The 15272-nt window shown below is 40.6% G+C and overlaps 1 protein-coding gene and 1 long non-coding RNA gene across 3 annotated transcripts in view; one reads left to right on the forward strand and one right to left on the reverse strand.

The window, feature by feature from the left end:
• The window catches only part of LOC118254789 (uncharacterized), a 15276-nt gene extending 13636 nt beyond the window's left edge, over window positions 1-1640 (reverse strand). The window contains exon 1 of the long non-coding RNA XR_004780764.2: window positions 1152-1640. This is a non-coding gene — a long non-coding RNA (uncharacterized LOC118254789). The remainder of the gene's footprint in view (window positions 1-1151) is intronic.
• EED (embryonic ectoderm development) overlaps window positions 1-15040 on the forward strand; it is a 17388-nt gene extending 2348 nt beyond the window's left edge. Inside the window, exons 2-12 of one of the 2 annotated variants that reach the window (XM_035560380.2) lie at window positions 1867-2019; window positions 6452-6544; window positions 7435-7500; window positions 8210-8335; window positions 8454-8535; window positions 10008-10099; window positions 11038-11171; window positions 12290-12395; window positions 13203-13361; window positions 13723-13796; window positions 14701-15037. In XM_035560380.2, the coding sequence (XP_035416273.1) occupies window positions 1867-2019; window positions 6452-6544; window positions 7435-7500; window positions 8210-8335; window positions 8454-8535; window positions 10008-10099; window positions 11038-11171; window positions 12290-12395; window positions 13203-13361; window positions 13723-13796; window positions 14701-14827 (1212 nt within the window). In that variant the 3' untranslated portion in view covers window positions 14828-15037. Of the gene's footprint in view, window positions 1-1866; window positions 2020-6451; window positions 6545-7434; window positions 7501-8209; window positions 8336-8453; window positions 8536-10007; window positions 10100-11037; window positions 11172-12289; window positions 12396-13202; window positions 13362-13722; window positions 13797-14700 lie in introns of both variants that reach the window. The other variant, XM_035560381.2, reaches the window with a different exon arrangement.
• The last annotated feature ends 232 nt before the right edge of the window (window positions 15041-15272 follow it).

The following is a 15272-nucleotide window of genomic DNA, read 5'->3' on the forward strand; positions in this document are numbered from 1 at the left end:
TACGTCTGTCCCTCTTCTGGCTGATGGTACAAATGTGAAACTGGGACAGAGCATAAATGTTTGGTGGGAATCGATGCGCTAATGTTTACAGCTGCCCTTACTCCATGTTCCTAGCGGAGTTCTTGCTGCAGCTTTGTGTTACATTGAACATCTTCCAGTGAAAGGCTGCCCCTGTCTCCCCAAGGTCAGCTGTAGTCATTACATGGCCTCATTTGAGATGTTTTCTCCCGGCTTTCTGGTGGAAGATGACCAGACTAACTTGCCAGGGAAAAAAAAGGTGTCTTGATTTAACAAGCTGAAGTTTCTCCTGTGGAACTGCAGGCGCTGCTTGTTGTGGTGCAGGTGGAGCGTGCAGTGATGGGTGATGCAGGGAATGGGGATGGACGTGCTTGTGGGTGGTGCACTGCAGGTGGGCTGCATGTGGAACTGTAAAATCACACGATAACCCGAGCTGGAAGGGACCTACAGGGATCATCAAGTCCAGCTCCTGGCTCCACACAGCCCCACCCCAAAATCGGGCCCTGCGGCTGAGAGCGTTGTCCAAACACTTCTTGAGCTCTGGCGGCTCGGTGCCGTGACCACTGCCCTGGGCAGCCTGTCCCAGTGCCCGACCACCCTCTGGGTGCAGAACCTTTCCCTAACCCCCAGCCTGACCCTCCCCTGTCCCAGCTCCATGCCGTTCCCTCGGGTCCTGTCTCTGTCCCCAGAGAGCAGAGCTCAGCGCCTGCCCCTCCGCTCTCGTGAGGGAGCTGCAGGCCGCCATGAGGCCTCCCCTCAGTCTGCCCTGCTCTGGGCTGAACAACCCAAGGGACCTCAGCCTCTCCTCATATGTCTTCCCGTCTAGACCCTTCCCAATCTTTGTAGCCCTCCTTTGGACACTCTCTGATAGTTTCGTGTCCTTTTCATACTGTAGCGCCCAAACCTGCAGCCAGTGCTCGAGGTGAGGCCGCACCAGTGCAGAGCAGAGCAGGACAATCCCTTCGCTCAGCCACTAGCAATGCCGTGCCTGATGTGCCCCAGGATACGATAGGCTCTTTGGCCTGCCAGAGCAAACAGTATTTTCTGTTAATTGTTCCAAATTGACCTAAAACTACCAAGTTATGTTAAGGGTGGTTTTGCCCACCCCTTATTTCAGCTTTCCCCCTTCTTACCTTGGCTCTGGCTGCTGATGGTTGAAGGCCCGGTTGGATCAGACAGGAAACTATTCTTTATGTTGTGGTATGTTTTTTTTTTTTTTTTAATGTAGCTTTAAGTCGAAGCAGGAATCTGTAGAAAAGAGCAGAGGGAGGGGTGGGACTTCCTCTTCTAGTGGCGGTGCTGACTTATCGCAGAAGCGCGTTACTGCAGGGCTGCGCTTTGCCTGTAGCTGCCGAGGGTGTCCAGAAATCTCCCAGCAGGGCTAGATGCCTGACGTGGCATTACCTAATGTTTTTCCACAAACACCCTCTTCATTCCTTACTTCAGAAGCACTCGTTCCATCTGCGTCAGAGATGCTTTCCAGGGAAAGCAACCACTTTATCTTGAGACGTTTCCTAAGGGCAGCTTCCTGTATTCCAAGGAAACTTCACTAGATCACAGTGCACGTATGGCCCTTTTGGATCAGCCCTCGTGTGACTCACGTTCTGCTTCTGGAGAGAAATGCGGTTACGTTAGTAATGGATTTAAGTACGTGAATCTAAATAAAGAAATAAAAAGTCCTGGGAGATCTGCTGTCCTTATGGAGGAGGGAAAATGAAAAGGCCGAGCTCTGGAATTAGCTGAATTCATATACCGTTTAATGATACCTTCATTATATTCTGTATAACTTTTTAATATTTATTATATTTATATTTTACCTTTATTATATTCTGTATAACTTGTTTTCAGGATGATGCTGTTAGCATTGAAAGTGGTACTAACACGGAGCGCCCGGACACCCCGACAAACACTCCTAACGCACCGGGAAGAAAAAGCTGGGGGAAAGGCAAATGGAAGTCAAAGAAGTGCAAATACTCCTTCAAATGTGTAAATAGCCTAAAGGTAGGTGTATGGAAGCTTCGGCTTGGGGATGTTGGGTACCGTTTGCTGGCAGTGATATAAACTATGTGACAGCATCAAAATAATTACACACAGAGCAGAGAATATTTCAAAATATCCACGTTCTGTGCTTATTTGATGAAACTACCTTTCTTATTTGGAATACCCAAAGTTCTGAAGAAAAAGAATACTGGGAGACAGGAATCAGTAGGTAATGCTGCAATTAGTCCTATTTTTTATGTTTTTGCAAAGTTTTATGTATGGTATTTTATAATTATTTCATCAAAGCTGTAGTTATTGAGATAAGATGCTGGATAAACAGATTGATATCAAAATGTGACGTGATGCAGAGCACAGAATTCATACAGACTTTTCTGCCTGATGAAATGTATTTTAAAAAGAAATTAAAACATTCTTCTTAAAAAATAAATTACAACATTCTTCTTAAATTACAGCATTCTTCTCACACTTTTAATGTCATTTTTTCTGTCATCGGGCAATTGACATAAAAGGTATGCTGTGTGCTGTGGTTAATTTACCAGGAGTGTTGTGACTGTGTGGTCACACCTGATGTATGTCATATTTATATTCCCACAGAGCATCTGGAGGCATTAAGGGACGGGGATTCATGATCTTTACTCCCTGTTCTTGTGTTTTAGGGTATTGTTTTCTTCTGCATGGTTGCAGACTATGGTGAACCGAGTCAATTATTTACATTTGGATTCTTGCGCCCTGTCAGGGCGTTCTTTCCTTCCCCAGCCTTGTGGGGGATATTTGTGTGTCAAAAGCTGTAAACACACTGTACGATACAATTTTTCTAAGATTTCTGAATAAAGGAAAGTTGGACCTGAAAGAAGATGGGAGTTCTCTTAAACTTTATATTTGGCTAACAAGAAGTCGACATAAATGCATCTGCATCTTCTGCAGAATTCCTGTAGCAGGTTTGTCATTCTCCCACATTCTCAACAACTGTTGAGCTTTGCTGATGACACTGTTCCTGAACTAAGGCTTCAGACTGCCTCACGGAAATAGTTGGGTAGCTGAGCAGGAGGGGCTGAGACGTTTGAAGCCTGGAAACCTCCTAAATGAGCTTTGCCACTGGGGAAGTTGTGATATGAAGTTAAGCTGACAAAGTGTCTGGGAAGCAAGTCGATCTTAACTTTTATGCTTCAAAAACCACGTTATCTCTTTCAGGGCGGCAGAGGAAGAGTAGTTCTTTCGCTTTGACCTAGGTAGGCAGCTGCTCCTATGATTCACAGGCATCGCCCCCGCAGACGGTGCTTTCTGTGGCTTAAAGTCTTGCTTCAGCCACTGGCGTGGGCCTTCCAGCATTCAAACATTTAGCAAGTCCTGAGTTTTGCTGAGCGTATTTGTTTTCTTTCCACTGACCAGATACCCCAAAGTGGTTAGTATCTACCGAGTTCTTTTGGTAAAGCAGAGCATCCCCTCATCCCTGCTCTGGGGTGACCCAAAGGACCACCCTGCGTGGTTAAGCAATCCCCAGTTTCCTGTGCAAGTGGAATCAAACGTAGCTGAAATGCTACATTCACTCTAAGCAGGATATTTTTTGTGTCTTCCCATTTCTCTTTGAACTGCTTTAAAGACCAGGTAGCAGCCAAATTTGGTCAGTCTTTTTTACGTTGTTTTTGGGGAAGCCTCTTTTCTTTTTCCTGTTCCTCCATACTAATCTTGGAAATACTGTGAAGATAAAGTGTAGCGATTGAATGTTGTATATAGGTTCAGAAAGACATGACTCTTTGGATATCACGTCATGTATATCCCATTCTGCCTTTGAACTATGCTGTAAGATATATATGCTGAAATTAATGAGAAGTCAACGTGATTTAAAGACATGGAAATTTATTTTAATGTTCTTTAGAGGTGTATAAATTATGGTTTGTTTGCTTTTTTCAATTTCCTACTCTTATTTTTTCCTTTTAGGAAAACATGGCCATTGCCCACTGCTTTGAATGTTAAACGGTTATGATTCAGCCTGAAAAACACGCTGCTTGCTAAATATGCTTTTTAAACACTAGTGTGGAAGTTATTTGGGCTGAAATTTAGGCATCAGGAAAACAAATATATAACTTGGAAAATGACAGGAAATCAGAAAGCGTTTTATTTTTATTGCTTTTTTTACGGTACTGAGTTACTGTGGCACATCCTGAAAAAATCTTTGCTCTCTGAGTGGAAACGTAGTTTATAAATGAGCATATACAGCAAGCAGAAGTACATCCTCACATACATCTATGTATAATTTTTTTTATAGATCTTGCAGCAAAGAATTCTCCTTTGATGTGCTCCCTTCAGAACAACACCATCGTCTGCCCGACCCTTTGCTCTTGTTTAGAGTGTGCCTCAGTAGCAGTTAGCAGGTCGATGTCTCAGCCTCTACTCACTGTCCCCTGAGTTGGGAATCAGGAACCAGCCACACGCAGGATCCTGGTTTGTTACCCTGAAAGGGACAGCTGACTAAAACCACCGCCAGGAAGGTTTGCTTCCACTTGAGGGAACTGGGAGTGCGCGTGTGGGCCGTTGGTGCCTCACTAGCACTGTACAGTGTGCTCGTGTAGTTGTAGGTGGTTATTTTCGGCTGCGTTGGCCTGGTGGTTATTTCCCTGCCTTCTGTCTAAAGGCAGCTCTAGTCTTACTTTGTCTGCCTGAACCTGCGTTGGCGTTGGGTGAGTAAGGGCAGAACTAACCACTGATTATCTGCTTTTGTAGCAGCTGGAGGTCTGTTGGTTTCTGCGCCTTCCGTCTGGTGCACGAAGAACCTGAATACTTTGGGTTTTGTGCCCTTTATTTATATCGGGGTCAAGATGGCATTTCTCAGTTCCTCTCGAACCAGCATGTAGGTCAAACTTGTCTGTCTGCACAAACCAGATTGGGCATCTCATGATAACCAGAATGTGCAGCACCTAACAGTGTAAATTTTTAAAAACCTGGTTCATCGTTAGCAGCTAGAACAAAGATTAGAGCAGATAAGTATTATCAAAACAGTATGTGCTCTCTCTGACCAGTGAGGATGATGGTAGGTTAGATGAGGAAAGCATAACTTCTTCAGATAGATACCCAAGTGTTTTTCTCATTCTACATCTCTAATTAAGCTGCAGTGCTTTACTGGTGCCAAATACCTGCTTTTTTCTCTGTCCTGGGGTCACTAATGACCTTGCTGCTTTTCCCCTGTTCCCCCGTCCCACAAACCCACTTCTTTGTCCTTTCATGTTATGATGGGTAATACTTTGAGTTGAACTGTGAACAATTCTTCTTAATGTGTATTCAGCTTTGAAAATTACAGCCTTTCTCTAAGAAATGCGGGAGGGCCTTCACTCAGAGATTTTCTTCAGTCTCTTTCTAGCTCTGCCTGTCGAGGTAATAACAGATACTGCCTTTCTCAGTAAATAATGCCTACTTTAAATTCTTCTGGCCCTCCTTACTTCTTAGTAAGCTCGTTCTGAGAAGTGTTGAACTCCCCGCCCCCTCCTCAAATTCATTCTTTGGTGCTTGCACAGGTCAGAGCTGCCGGGGCTAATATTTCTCGTCTTGTCTCTGAAGCCCTACCATTTGAAGACTGCTTAACAGCCATCATGAGACACTTCCTTCCTGCCTGTACTGTCCCAGACAGTCCCCTGTGGGGAGGCACTTTAATGAACATTATTCTTACTGAAAACATCCTGTCAGGACAGGCCAAAATACTGTTATCAATTAATAACAAGCACCACCATATTCATCACAATTTATAAACATATCTGCTTTTTTTCTTCTCTTAAACTGATGTAAGCTCTTTAAAAAATAATTCTTGACATTCTTCTGGTGACTGTTCTTGAAGGAGATCTGAAAACACTTTGTAGATACGAACTTTGCAGCAGTTTTGTGACGTGCTGGAGTTAGTTCATCAAATCTGTGAGAGAGCTGCAAGACCTAACTGTGCTGTAATAGCTAAATGTAACCCTTCTCCACTGTTACACCAGCATAATTCTTCCTAGTCCTTGTAGGTCTCCTCTGTGAAGTTGTAAATCCGTGTGTGAAAGTAATATAAAATGCATATAGACCTGGCCTTAGAAGCTTTCCTTGTTGGTAGTGGCAAAACAAAGTAAATGGTAGAGCTGCAAATATAACTCAGGAGTTCTGCCAAACTTCTGGCCGTAACTGTGAGACAACAGTTCTTCCCCTTCACTGTTTAAAACCTTTTTTGGGGGGGAGGCAGAGGGGGAGAAGTATTTCTTTAGCCTCCCGTAAGAGAGCCCAGTGAAAATGTGACGCAACAAAACTGTTCTTTTTAACTGGTCGCTACCTGAAATTATCCTGGATGGGAACCTGGTAGTTGGAGGAAAACGTAGCAATTAAACTGTTTACCACCACAGCTGAGTTTCACAAAAATAATGTGTCTGTGGGTTTTATTTATTTTGTCTCTAATCTTACTTTGCATCTACAGGAGGACCATGGTCAGCCTTTGTTTGGAGTCCAGTTTAACTGGCACAGTAAAGAAGGTGATCCTCTCGTTTTTGCCACTGTGGGCAGCAACAGGGTGAGTAATCTGTTTTTAACCATAAGCCCTTCCGTGTGCTTTTGTTTGCATTCCTGGTTTCAACCAAACCCTTTACCTGTGTTTAGCACTGACACAAGATCCTTCGTATAGCAAGCTTTACTTCTGAGGTACGTAGCGGCTGGTATCTGGGAGAGGTGCAGCCTCTGAATTGTTGTGTGATGTCATGCTTTACTATTTGGGATTTAGCCTCTGTATGGTGATGGAAATTCCTCCGGTAAGGTAAACAGAGAGGAAGGAAGACGGGTGCATAAATGTATCTTGTCACTAAAATTACCCTTTGTATGTGTTACTGTTTCCAAAAGGTTGTATGCTCTAAAATGGGATGAGAAGAGTCTGCAAGGAAGCCAGGTAGCTCAGTAGCTAAATTAATGGCCTGCGGGAATGTCTTTATGGGCTTTTTATGGAGAAGGATCTATGTCATTTCAGTCTTGAAAATAACTCCTGAAGCGCGTTCTGTGGAAGTGTTGTGAATAAACAAGAAGCCTTTCATTTCCTGGCTTCTTCCACCTGACAGTTAGCAAAAGTGCTAAACTAAGAGTAAACTGTGTATCAATTACTCCTGTAAAAGACTGCCTCCAGTTGGAGGAGGCTGCAGTGTAACTAGTTACAAATAGAGCTTAACCTTACTGAGACAAGTCAAGCAGTATCTGGGAAGGACTGCCAACTCCTGGAGTGGTGTTAAACTGGAACTGCTATGAGCATCTTTTATCAAACCATTCCCACCTGTGAGGAACAAACAGGTAATGGATGAGAGCTAAGGCATAAAAGCACTCCGCCTCTCTGCATAAGGAAGTCAGTATACAGGTGCATATGATTTCCTCTTGAAATATCACAAGAAAGCATCAATTTCTCTCTTTTTTTTTTAACAGGTTACCTTATATGAATGTCATTCCCAAGGAGAAATCCGTCTGTTGCAGTCCTACGTGGATGCTGACGTATCCTTTTAAGTTCAAAAAGGCACTTGTTTGGTTCCTCTTTATCAGATGAAGAGGCTTCGTAGGAAAAATAACACAAAGGTTTTGTCTGTGATTTCATACTTTGCTCATGTGGCACATTGCTCACGGTAGGTCCAAGTCTTTTTCTTTTCCACGTCCTAGAGTCCCTCCTATTGAAATAATATTAGAAACACAGGCTCATGGAACGAGCTGTATTAAAATATTTGAAAACCAATTCTCTGTTGGTTTAATCTTCCTAACACTAATTTGTGCGGTGTTTCACATTCGCTGTTTTACAGTGATCTTGGCTTCTCTCTGGACTGGAACTGGATTTAAAGCCTAAGAATGATATTTCATGCTCTGAGTAATAATGTTTGTTGGTCAGTTTGCTCTCGATTCATCCTCATTTTTATTCCCAGTCTTTCAGTGGTTTGGAGAAGTTGAAAAGTGATGCCAAGAGAGAGGTGTTCCTTGTGTGTTATGGAACAGAAGTGAGGAAACATCTGGAGAAAAGTCAATGTTGCTGATATTTGCAGATGTATAATCAAATATTTATCTTTTTGTTATTGGACCAGCACAGACTCCTTGGCACTTTAATAAAATAGCAACAAGTTTGTTTTAAAAAGTCAATTTTTTTTTTTTTTAAAAAAAGTTTGTTTTACTCAAAACCAAACCAAAAGTCTGTGTTCCTTAACACGAGATGTTGTAGGCAGATGAAAATTTCTATACCTGTGCGTGGACGTACGATAGCAATACAAGCCATCCTCTTCTTGCTGTGGCAGGGTCCAGGGGTATTATCAGGATAATTAACCCTATTACAATGCAGTGCATAAAGGTGAGTGCTCAGAACTTTGGGATATAGCTTGTGTTTCAGTAAGGCATGAAACATATGTCTTCTAAATACATGTAAACGTGAAGGGAAATGATAACTTGGTCTCTGAATTCTATCCCAGCACTACGTGGGCCATGGAAATGCAATCAATGAACTGAAATTCCATCCAAGAGATCCAAATCTCCTTTTATCTGTAAGCAAAGGTGAGGAAAAACAAAACTCTTTTGTTTTTGTATAAATCAGGATACTTTGGATTGGATTTTTGGTCTTGAAAATGGCCAAAATCTCTCAAGTCTTTGAGAATTTTGTTAATGGCACTGAACAAGTTTACCTTTAAAGTCTAGAGCAAATCTTGCTCTTTATGGCTGTACATCATGCACATATTTAAATCCATGGCCTACACTAAAAATAACTCCACCTGTGGTGCAACGGGATTGTGAATAGTGCTGCTTTTTCAGAGAAAGAAATGTGAGAATTGGAGTTGCTCTTTCCTTTCTTAGTTATTAGTTTTCAATTGTTGAAGCATCTTGCCATCTAGTGGGAATGTCATAAAGTTGCAGATGACATTCACCACTCTCTTCATGGGCAAAACTTTGATTCCCTCTCTCAAGAGCAGCTCTGACTTTAATTGAACTTTGTGTAAAAAGGATATTAGGGAAGGGAGAAGCGTTGTTTTGGTATGGTGTCTCATGGGCTTGACCAGTCTAAACAGTCACGACTTCCTAATCTTGGCTGTTCTGTTAAAGGAGGAGATACTTGATCTGCCTCAAGAGTTAAGCCTTCAGGAACACTAGGGCTGGCAACATAAGGGGGCTTTTGACTTCAGCGTTACTGAGGACACGACATGAGAATTAGGTTTGGGAACCTCAAGTTCATGCTTTTGAATTTCTAAAGTTCTGTGTATTGTCTTTTTAATACTTTTTTGTCATCAGCTGTAGTCTTGGGCCGGGTGCTACCTACAATTGGGCATGAGGTGGGAGAGTCCTGGGGTCTCAGAACTGCTTGGCTGAGAGACGAATAGAAAAAGAGGACAATGTTTGGGCCTGTGTGGCCTTCCAGTTGGCATTATTGTAATTCAGTGCAGTGTATTTGTGGAACCCAATGGGAAATACGGTAGAGGTTCTTCATTAGAAATTGTTTAAACTTCCTTTAAACAAGTGGATTAGTCCGACTGACTTTGAAATGTGTATTGTTTATGGAAACAGTAACTCCCATCCCTACAGTCTGTGATTCATAAAGAATAATTGTTTAAAGAATAAAAAAAAAAAAAGGAAAATAAAAGCTTTATAAATGGTGATGTAAGAATGGCTTAAAATTAACGTTTTCTTTTTTGAAATACAAGATTGCTTTTGAGATAAGACTAAATAAAGGCATACTTGTCCAAGATCAGACTCTTTCTTTTTCAGAAGACCTAAAGACCTAAGTATATTTCTGTAGAAGCTATCCCTAGGGGAGGGGGACGGGCACACTTTCTCAATTACAGAATTACTCTAACAGTAGCTTAGTTGTAATGGCAATTTAGTTAATGCAGTTCCGTTGTTTCTAACAACTGAAGAAGATTTAAGTGTCTTTTAAATGTTTACTTGAACACCTTTTATTGAAAGTGGTGAAGCTGAAATATATTATTCATATGTACGTATAAAAAGCAGCATGTAATTTTATTTGTTCTTTATAGATCATGCATTGAGGCTGTGGAACATCCAGACAGACACGCTGGTTGCAATATTTGGAGGAGTAGAAGGGCACAGGGATGAGGTGTTAAGTGCAGTAAGTGGAAGACTGTGGGGCAGTGATTTAGATTTACAAAGGGTAGTAAGCCTGTAATATGCAACTTTTTGTCCTCCTGTGCACTGTTTTCATACTATACCTACTGAAAAGCAAAAACAGAAACCCTGAAGTGCATCAATGCTGTTCAAGGGGTAGATAAGTTTAAATCCAGTGGTTTGATCTGGCCACCTCTCGATAAACAGGACAGGTGTTCACTTGCTGTATCTATTTCAGTAGCCAATTCTCTCAGTGCAGCCTAGACGTCAACAAAGTAGAGCTCAGTGGGGCTAGAAGGAGTAATGAATTTTCATTATGGTCCCACTTTTAAAGTTCTTGAGGTCTTATCAAGCCAAAGCAGCAAGAGCAAATAAACCTTTTTGAGACGTCGTAGTGAAGGAAAGAAGTTATTTCAGGTGAGCTATGCTGCTTTCCAGCGGCTGCAAACAGATGCTGGTACCCAGCAAATGCCGAATAGAATCTTTGACTTTTAATACTCTTATTAACAACTGTTTCCTTTGCTGTTGTGTGACCCGAAAGCTGAGGTGTGTACCTACATGAAACCTGACGCTGTGTTCTCTGGGAGTTGTAAATACTCATCACCCAAGTGGTAGCCCTGGAGTTCTGCCAAGGTTGCTCCATAAAATGAAACCTAGGGAATTTACCGAGGGAGAGCACGAGCAGTAGGTTCATTCATTGTCTGTCAGCGCTGTCGAATATGCATCTTTTTCCTTGAGGGAGAATAACTATAGTTATTAAGCTACTACGCTTCTTTGCAGTGAGCAGGATTAAGTTATTAGTATTTTTTTCTATTTGAAATATGCAGTTTTATTGCATTCTCTACGCAGAAGATGCTGTTTTGATGGAAATGATGGAATAAAATCTGAGTTGATATAATGCAGCTTAGGCTGGGGGTGCTCAAAATTATTTCATATACATAGGATTATGATCTTCTGGGTGAAAAAATCATGTCCTGTGGGATGGATCACTCTCTAAAACTCTGGAGAATCAATTCCAAGAGAATGATAAATGCCATCAAAGAGTCTTATGAGTACAATCCAAATAAAACTAACAGGTACGTAGTCTTCCTCTTCTTGGCTGTCTTTGCAAAATAAATATGCTCATCAACAGCCCAGATTAATTCCTGTAGAAATTGGGAGTTCTTGGAGGTAGTGAGTGACCTGGGGATTGTTGGGGGATACTGAATCTGTGGAAGATGTCTTTCTGGTGTTAGCTTCAGTAGAATTTCATTGAATTCAAAGTTCTGTCACTTATTTTTAAATATCTTAGTTATTTTGTAATTATCTGCTTGGCTAGGAAATGTGTGGGATTATCATCATTCTTAATCAAAGCTTGTATTTCATTTTGTTTTAAGATATGCCAGTGGCTTTTCCTCCTCTTGCCTCAAAATTTCTAGGAGGGAATCAAATCCGTGTAATTAAGCATAGTAAATAATTTAGTTTTACATTGTGTATTTATCACTAATTATTGTATCTGTTATCTGACTTTGGGGCTGGGACAAAACCATTTATGTAGTAATACCTTTAATTTTCATCACTTTTTCTTATCTGACCTCAAATATGAGCAAATTGTCAAGTAAACATAACTACTAGATACATGATAGATAAAGCCTCCTTTATGAAGTTCATCAATTTTTTAATCTTAACTTCCAGTTAAACCATTGAGAGAATTGAAGAGTCTAAAACACACTGAACATGTTCAGCAGTGAGACTAGCTGTGAAAATGCTCTCGCTTTTTTTGGTAATGTTACCAAATATTAAATGATGCTTTAAAAAAATGCTGTTTTAGTGTGCTTTTCTATTTGACAATTTAGATGTTGCAGAAGAAGCATCAGGAAAGCTGAGCTTTAACCAGTTCTTGAGGTATTTAGCAATGGGAGCTGCGAGCAGCATCTGAAGGATGCAGCATCTGAAGGTTTTGCTTAGCGCTGTCTCTGTACAGTCTTTTACAGTTAAACGTGTTGGAAAACAATTTGTTTCATTAGGAATGAGGATGAAAATGTTCCAATTTTATTAAAAAAAAAAAAAAGCATACAAAATCTACTTTGTTAGAAAACTGTTAAAACAACAAAGAAAGACAGACTTGTCATTTTAACATTGAGATATCTTAAAACTGGCCATTGAAAATTGGACTTGTATTTCCCTGAACCTCACTTGGCCATTTTCTCCATAGGCCTTTTATTTCTCAGAAAATTCACTTTCCTGACTTTTCCACGAGAGACATACATAGGAACTATGTTGACTGTGTACGATGGTTGGGAGATCTAATCCTTTCCAAGGTAAAGTAGCAGCTTTTTCAGCTATCGTACTCTTATTTGCTTATTCTGAGGTTCTTAAACAGTAGAAGTTTTACTGGAATTCGGGTTGTAGGTTAACTGTGCTGTGTTAAATGATTTTATGGAGTATATTGTGAATTTTGTCTACTGTTGGGATGTGCGGACAAGCAACTTTTACCCAAAAAGTAGAATTATTGCTACAGTCATAGATCTGCTAAAAGTACAGGGGTGCCAACTAACCAGGATCTGCATGAAATGCCCAGAGAGAGGCTATGCAGCTACTTATGTGAGAGGTCCTGCAGCTAAAGGGAGAAACGAGGGTTCACGTAATGGAGTTCCTTTGATCTGTGTGATAGCACTAGTAGTGTTTGCTTGCAGGTATTAAACTCGGTGGTGTCGCTGCCTCTTTGCCAGAAATTGGGGCGTGCAAAGTCCTGCTGGTTGAAGGGATCAGGGTGAACAGTCCTTAAATCTAGGTTAATCTAAACTGCTCGTGAAAGTGTGTTTGAGTACCTGTGGTTGATTTCGGTTGATTTCTTCTGAAGTGGGTGAGGGACGGCTCCTGCAGTCTGGTTTTCTGGCAGAGCTGTGAGGACAGTGGGCTCCCAGCAAAGGGCAATGATATATTGTTGGTGATTTGGCTGTGATCTAAGGACAAAGGTGAGATTTTTTTTCAGTTTTACTTTTTTTTAGTGTTGTTGGGGAAGCTATGACAGGAAATGTTAGGTTTAATTATAACTAGACTGAATGTTTTACTATATAAATTGTAAATATAGGTAACTTTTTTGTGTGTTCACTGTTTCTCCCTAGTCTTGTGAAAATGCCATTGTGTGCTGGAAACCTGGCAAAATGGAAGATGATATAGATAAAATCAAGCCAAGTGAGTCAAACGTGACCATACTTGGGAGATTTGATTACAGCCAGTGTGATATATGGTACATGAGGTTTTCGATGGATTTCTGGCAAAAGGTACGTGGGAGCTTTGACCTTGCTGCATCTGAAGGTGTGCAGCTTTTCACTTGCTTCCATATTTATGTGTTTGGCACGAGTCCTGCCTCATGTAATGTGCTGTTTGAGGGGAGAGTTTGTCTGCTGCAGGTGGCTTTATATGAAGCTGATATATTTACTGATATCGTCTCCCCCTGCAGAGAGGTGTAATAAAGTGGGAAAAAGGAGGCAAATTATGTAGCAGTTCTAACCCCTTCAACAAACTTGTTAAGCCATTCATGTCCAAATACTCGCTTACAACTTAGAGTCTTTATAAAATTCCGACTTCCAGTTCCTTGGGATAATATTGCAAAACTTGTATGTTCTCTGCTTTCTTTTAAAGATGCTTGCTCTGGGCAATCAGGTTGGCAAACTTTACGTTTGGGATTTAGAAATAGAGGATCCTCATAAAGCCAAGTGAGTACTTCATGTTTAATTGTAGTCTTGTTGAGAAAGGGAGTTGGGGCACTTTCCTTTTTCCTTTACTAATAACTACAGAAATTCTTGAACAGTGGTAACCACTTTCCATTCTAACTACTAGGTAAATAAAGATTCCAAGTCCCTGAAGGTTAACATTATTCATTTATTTAAACTATTTTGTTACTTACATTATAGCGGTGCCAAGAGGTCCCAATCAAATGGTGCAGGGCACTGTGTGAAGATACAGTGAAAGAATGTGTTTTCCTCAAAGAGCTTACACACTAACTGGGTGGAAAATTTACAAAGCAATTAGGAGACGGTAGGAGGGTGTAGCTCATGACAAATGAGAAAGAGATGAAAAGACTAGAGTAGTGAGAATATAAATGTTAGCTATGAGTGTGATGTGAAGAAAACAGTATGGCTTTTTAGTTCCTTGCCTGCGTGGCCAGGTGATTTTATTGCATGTTTGTGTGTGTGTATGCACACAAACATGAAATTTATACACACATAACTGCATGTTTGCATTTATATATATGTAAATATATATATATATGAATGCCTATACACATTTCTCAAAAATGCTGCAGTCTTGAATCACCCAATTACCATATTTTATTCCTAACAATTGGAAAAGAACATTGATTACCAAGTTGTAAATAATGTGATTAGTAAGGTTTCAGTCCATGCTTCCATGAAAATTGTTGAGAAATGGCAATGGGTAAAGAGGAAATTTCTGCTTTCCCAACTCCAGGTTTGGAATACAAAATACATCACAGAGGGTGCAATCCTGTTGCCCTTCAAATTCTTCCTAGGTCACATAAGTAAGACGGTGATGAAACAGCACTTGTAGTAGCAAGTGCAGAGTTAACATTGCAGCTGAATAATTTTCTTTTATTTATAGGTGTACGACTCTTACTCATCCTAAATGTGTTGCTGCCATTCGACAAACCAGTTTTAGCAGGGATAGTAGTATCCTTATAGCTGTGTGTGATGATGCCAGTATCTGGCGCTGGGACAGACTACGATAAGTTACTTTTTCTTAATTCAAAGTAGAAAATATATTTTCAAATTATAATATAGTCTGTTAACTCGCTAGTGTGGTAGACGCATTTAGTGTAGACTTTCTCAAAGGTTCAGCAGGCTGGAGCTGAACTTAGTGATGTTTACATTCTGTGTATTGTTCTGCTTGAACTTTGCTGCTTTTAATAAAAAGAAGTATTTTTGTAAAGTTTTCTGAATTGTCCATTTTAATTATTTCCCACAAAGAATTTTCAGTTTTGTCTTATGAAATAGCTTTGTGTACAGCTAGTACACAAGTATATAGTAACTTGCTGGAAATTTGGTACGTGTCTGCTTGTAGCTGTATTTGTCTCTTTTTATGCTGACTTAAAACTTAATGAAGCTATTGAATATTATCCAGGGACCTGAAAAAGTAAGTACTACACTTAGGAATATAGCATAAATAAATGTTAA

Source organism: Cygnus atratus, chromosome 1 (genome assembly GCF_013377495.2).
Source record: "Cygnus atratus isolate AKBS03 ecotype Queensland, Australia chromosome 1, CAtr_DNAZoo_HiC_assembly, whole genome shotgun sequence".
NCBI classification, from domain to species: domain Eukaryota; kingdom Metazoa; phylum Chordata; class Aves; order Anseriformes; family Anatidae; genus Cygnus; species Cygnus atratus.